Source organism: Trachypithecus francoisi, unplaced genomic scaffold (assembly GCF_009764315.1).
Source record: "Trachypithecus francoisi isolate TF-2019V2 unplaced genomic scaffold, Tfra_2.0 Lachesis_group15, whole genome shotgun sequence".
NCBI classification, from domain to species: Eukaryota; Metazoa; Chordata; class Mammalia; order Primates; family Cercopithecidae; genus Trachypithecus; species Trachypithecus francoisi.
The window spans coordinates 10,515,340-10,521,286 of record NW_022681460.1 but is presented as its reverse complement, the minus strand read 5'-3'; the positions used below and the strand labels follow the sequence as shown (position 1 = coordinate 10,521,286).

Genomic DNA, 5,947 nt, shown 5'->3' with positions numbered 1-5,947 from the left:
TTTTTATCCAATTAGATAGCCGATGGGAAGGGCGCGAAAGCGGAGAACGGAAGTCGGATCTTGGACCGCTGGAAAGAGGTTGAACCTTCGCCTCAAACAACCTTGCGCAGACGCAGTGGGCCATTCTAGTGCCTTCTAGAAAGGTTGTAGGCGGGTGGCGCTTGGTGCTGGGGTGTAACTGGAGGGGCGGGCCCTTCTCAAAGGTAGAGTTGAGGTTCTGAGCGAGTCTTGCGTTTTAGCTTTAGTGTCTTTTCCTCGTCCCTGCTCGGGGAGCGTAAGGCAGATCGGCCGGCTTTGCTCCAGGCCTCAGAAGTATAAGTTTAGGGGCGCGAACCTGGGTAGGACCGGGCAGTTTTTCCAGCGGGCCATACAGGAAAATTTTTGGTTCGAGTAAGACAGCCACCCTTTTTAAGGAGAAAACTGCACCGTGCCTTGCCTCATTTCTACGCGGTGCCCAGTAGGGGTGTGTGTGGGCCAGTCAATGACCGCCCAAGATCCCTTCGTAGACAACTCAAATATGGTTAGGTGACGTTGTGGGTGCCTTTGACCCTGGACTTAAGCAAAAAGCGTGGTCGTGGGCGTAGCTACGAGGTGATTGGTGGGTTCGAGGGCCTGCGTGCCCCTCGACGTGAGCAGTGATTGGCGGTGCCGGATAACAGATCATCCTCCTGGCCACTCAGTGGCAGGGGACTCCCTACTTCCGGGTCAGGGGCGTCTGGCGTGGAGAGTTTGGGGATCTGCAGCAACCAAAGGCTTTTCCCTGGCTTCATATGACTGCGGCCGGCGAGCGAGTGAGTCGTGCGCGAGGGAAAAGAGGCAAGGCTTTTCCGAGATCGTCTCAGCGATGGCGCTTCGGTCGCGGTTCTGGGGGTTCTCCGTTTGCAGGAACCCTGGTAATTAGTCTTGCCTCCCTTCGCCTAGCTGACTCGCCAGGGCCTGCACAGTACTTTGGAACGTGCGGGTTCTATTGTGTATTCGACGTGCCGGGTCGAAATAGAGTTCGCAGCACTGCGAACACCTCAGTAGGAAGTTAAGGACGGGGTCAGTGCTGACTCCACCCTGTGGGCACACGTATTTTTTGTCTCCCCGGGCCTGAAGACTGGGGGTGTGAAAGGGTATAGACGTTAGAACGAGTTCGTGCGCTGTCCGTATCCGTCATTTGTAAGCCCCGTGCGGTTGTTTCCGTTGCCCAGGGTGCAGGTTCGCAGCCCTCTCAACCAGCTCCAAGCCGGCGGCGAAACCTGAAGTGCACCCTGTGGAAAATGAAGCTGTCGCCCCAGAGTTCACCAATCGGAACCCCCGGAACCTGGAGCTTCTATCTGTAGCCAGGAAAGAGCGGGGCTGGCGGACGGTGTGGCCCTCCCGTGAGTTCTGGCACAGGTAATTAAAATCTGCTTGTGATTGACAGAGAAGGACACTGCACCCTACGGACTATTTTAATTCGTTCAACGCGAGGCACTCTCCCAGGTAGCTGCCATGCGGCGGGTAGAGGCAGGGTTCCGGAGGGGCTGGAACAAACAACAAATAGGTGTGATGGCGGATATTTAAAGAGGATATTAGAGTAGCGGACAGGATACCTACTAAGGCTTGTCTGAGGAGGTGACATTTAAGAAGCTGAGATCTGAAAGAAGTCGAATCATCTGCCAGAAAGAGCATTCCTAGCAGAGGAAACTGCTGGGGTGTTTGAGGAACTGAAGGGCTTGTGGATCTGAAGCTCAGTGGGCAGAGGTTGAATGGCCTAAGATGAACATGGAGGGGTAAAGAGGCGACAGATCATTAACTTTGTAAGTCAGGATGAGCACTTTAAACTTTATTTTCATTGTAGTGGGAAACTACGAGAGGATTTAAAGCTTGACCCCGAACTGGTTTTGCAAGATCATTCTGACTGGGCGTGGTGTCTCACGCCTGTAATCCCAGCACTTTAGGAAGCCAGCCAGGGAAGGCGAATCATCTGAGGTCAGGAGTTTGAGACCAGCCTGGCCAACATGGTGAAACCCCGTCTCTACTAAAAATACAAAAATTAGACGGACTGGTGGTGCACGCTGTAATCCCAGCTACTCCAGTGACTGAGGCACGAGAATCACTTGAACCCAGGAGGCGGAGGTTGCAGAGACTTGAGATCGCACCAGTGCACTCCAGCCTGGGCGACAGGGCAAGATTCTGTCTTTTAAAAATAAATAAATAAATAAAAAGCATTCTGGCTGTTTTTGGAAGACTAAATTTTTAAGGGAGCAGGAATAGAAGAAAGACCAGCTAGGAATCTAGCATGACATGAGATACTTTGTTATAAAGGTGGTTGTTTAATGAACACTTATATTTGCCAGGAATTATGCTACTTGCTTTATATTTTCTCATTTAATCCTTAAAATTACATCATGAAGCAGTTATTTCCCCCATTTTACAGGAGCAAAGAAATTGAGGTTTAGGGAGACATGATTAGTAAGTGCCAGAGCTAAGATTCATGTATGTTCTAACTGACCTCAGAGCCAGGACGTTAAGTTATTACCACTATACTACAGCGTATAGGTGTTTATCAGGTTTCTCTGCTGCTGATCTCCTTGGTGAGGATTTGTTAGAATTTCTTAAGGACTTTAAGGGCTATATAAAGTTATAAGAGTAAACTGGAAATCATAACTGTGTGATGTATTATTTATTTATTGACCAAACATTGTACCTATATCACTTGCTGGGCATTGTGTTAGATTCGGGAGGTACAAAGATAAAGTAGAAGTTAACCCTGTCACCAGAAGTGTTAAGTTTCATAGTGGAAAGTGGAATGGGGATAATGATGTGTTACAGTTGCTGTGATACATTTTTACTCATAGAGGAGGGAGTCTTTCAAGAAAGGGATAGGCAGTTCAGTTTTTAAATAATCTGGATCTTAAGGCTAAAGATCTTTTGAAACACCCAACCTATTACTGTCTTTTTTCTTTGTTTTTGAGACAGGTCTGGGTCTGTTGCCCAGGCTAGAATGCAGTGGTATGATACCTCCTTACTGCATACTTGACTTCCCTGGGCTCAAGCAATCCTCCCACCTCAGCCTCCTGAGTGACTGGGACTACAGGCGCATGCCACTACTCCCAGCTAATTTGTTTTATTTTGTTTGAGACAAGGTCTGGCTGTGTCACCCAGGCGGGAGTGCCGTGGTGCAGTATCAGCTCACTGTGACTTCCGCCTCCCGGGCTCAAACGATTCTCCCATCTCAGCCTCCTGAGCATCTGGGATTGCAGGCACGCACCACCATGGCGGGCTAATTCATTTATTTATTTATTATTATTATTATTATTTTGCTATTTTTTTGTAGAGATGGGGTTTCACCACTGTCCAGGCTGGTCTCGAACTTGTGAGCTCAAGAGATCTGCGTGTCTCAGCCTCCCAAAGTGCTGTGATTACAGGCATGAACCACTGCGCCCAGGCCCAATGTATTACTTTCACTTAATATTTGGATCATTTAAATAACTAGAGATGTATTTTCTCATTTTTTCTCTGTCTGCCCTACTCGCAGTATTAAAAGCAGAGAATTTCAGAATATTATAGTAGGAAATGACCTTTGACATAATGAATCAGGCCCTTCATTGAACAAATGGTTTAAGACTGGTCAGCAAACTATGGCCCATGGGCCAAAGATAGCTTGTGAGCTAAAAAATAGTTTTTACTTTTTTAAGTTAAAATAAAATCAAAATAATATTTTTTGACTTGTGAAAATTAAATGAAAATCAAATTTCATTGCCCACAGTTCTTAGAACACAGTTTCTTAGGACATAGCTATACCCATTCTCATTTGTTTACACATCACTTGGCTATTCTAGCACTACAGTGGCTGAGTTGAACAGTTTCAACAGAAGCTGTGTGGCCTAGAAAGCCTAAAATATTTACTATTGGCACTTTGTGGAAAAAGATCGTTGACTCCTGGTTTAAGAGATTGTGATTTTTCTCTAGCCTGAGAGACAGAGACAGACCCTGTCTCAAAAAAAAAAAAAAAAGGCCATATGAGGCTGGACACAGTGGCTCATGCCTGTAATCCCGGTGCTTTGGGAGGTTGAGAAGGGTGGGTCGCTTGAGGCCAGGAGTTTGATACCAGCCTGGGTAACATAGTGAGACCTTGTCTCTTCAAAGTAAAATAAAAATTAGCTTGGTGCAGTGGCATGCACCTGTAATGCCAACTGCTTGGGAGACTAACGCAGGAGAGTTGTTTGAGCCTAGGAGTTTGAGGCTACAGTGAGCTGTGGTGGTTGCACTACTGTACTCCAAACTGAGTGACAGTGAGACCCTGTCTCTGAAAAATAAAGCCATATGACATGGTTTGAGGTCATATTTAAATATGCATACCTTGAGATTATAAAAAAAACTAATGTTTTCTGTTAGTACTGTTATGATTTCGGTTTTTACATGTAAATTTTTGCTCCGTCTTATATTTATTTTGGTACTAGCTGTAAAATAAAAGCAAGGAATAAGTATATCCACATCATGCATATGTTCAGTAACTTAGGTCTGCCTCTTCAAATCTCTTTTTGAAGTAGATCTGTAAATAAAAACTCAGCTTTTCAGAAACAAATTTCTTCATGATAATTGAACTATTTAGTTGGTTATTATTGAGTATATTCTCATAAAGGCAGAGGAAAAACACTTCCCAAGCAAAATCCAAGTTAAATATGTTGAAGTAAAAAATTAACCAAACGCTGGATTGTTGAAAAATATTTAGTCATTTATTCACCTGAATTAATGTAACTTTAGGATACAGATTCTTCTGTGATTTTATTATCTTCTCACCCCATTTAGGTTGCGAGTTATAAGGACTCAGCATCATGTAGAAGCACTTGTGGAGCATCAAAATGGCAAGGTTGTGGTTTCGGCATCCACTCGTGAATGGGCTATTAAAAAGCACCTTTATAGTACCAGAAATGTGGTGGCTTGTGAGAGTATAGGACGAGTACTGGCACAGAGATGCTTAGAGGCGGGAATCAACTTCATGGTCTACCAACCAACCCCATGGGAGGCAGCCTCAGACTCGGTATTTTTGTTTTCATGTACTTACTGAAAAGGTATTGTGTTAATTCTTGGCATTAGATAACTTACATAATAATAACAGTTTTTACTTAGCAAATACTTTCCATGTGTCAGACCCTTTGGTGAGTACTCAACAGTGTTACTTAATTTAATCCTCACATCAGTCCATGGGATAGGGACTAGTATTCTCATTCTACACAGAAATAAACTGAGGCTTACTTGCCCAGAATCAAAATGGTGGATTTCAAACCCAGGGTGACTGAATCTGTAGTCCATGATGTCAGCCACTCTATTTCCTGTTCATATATTGACATCTTGTCCATATAATATTTTGAAGTGCTACTGAACCTTGACATCTCTACATTTTCTTTTTACTTAATTATGTCATGATTAACATTACTTTCTGAAAAACCATTGTAGGCTGGGAAGTTAGCAAGAACAAATGAATTTATTTCTGTCTTTTGGAAAGTGAAAGTATTTTCAGCCTACTGGTGCTGCTGACTTAATCTTTTCCTTTTTTTTCTGATCTTCAAACCAGATGAAACAACTACAAAGTGCCATGACAGAAGGTGGTGTGGCTCTACGGGAACCTCGGAGAATCTATGAATAAATGGAAGCATTAATTGTTTTGAACATGTAAATATAAAACTGTCAGCCACTACAGCCATCAAAAGAGAGCATCTGGAAGAACAGCCAGCTTGGAAGTTTTACAGCAATAATGTTGCAGTGGAATATTATTTGTAGTTAAGGTCATCCTCCTCCCCTTTCTGTTTTTTTAAATCAAGAACTACATTCTGCCCGTCTTGGGCTTCAGAAGCATCTAAGAAAAGCAGTCGTCAATTATAATTAACTTTCAAAGGGCAAGTCAGAAGTTGTTTATAAATTACAAAATAAAGGCGTGTTATGAACTCTTATTTTCTGCTTATATGACATTTTGTGT

At 43.8% G+C, this 5,947-nt stretch overlaps 1 protein-coding gene across 3 annotated transcripts; it reads left to right on the top strand.

The window, feature by feature from the left end:
* The first annotated feature begins 179 nt into the window (after positions 1-179).
* MRPL18 (mitochondrial ribosomal protein L18) lies at positions 180-5,921 on the top strand. Of its 3 annotated transcripts, none has more exons than XM_033234302.1 (4): positions 180-816; positions 1,194-1,380; positions 4,780-5,011; positions 5,546-5,921. In XM_033234302.1, exons 1-4 carry the CDS (start codon positions 771-773, stop codon positions 5,615-5,617), a joined length of 537 nt encoding a protein of 178 aa, XP_033090193.1. In that variant the 5' UTR covers positions 180-770; the 3' UTR covers positions 5,618-5,921. The 3 variants fall into 3 exon arrangements, with proteins under 3 accessions (XP_033090193.1, XP_033090194.1, XP_033090192.1); XM_033234303.1 differs by having other exon boundaries at positions 180-893; positions 4,780-5,042; XM_033234301.1 differs by having other exon boundaries at positions 185-893.
* Positions 5,922-5,947: the final 26 nt, after the last annotated feature.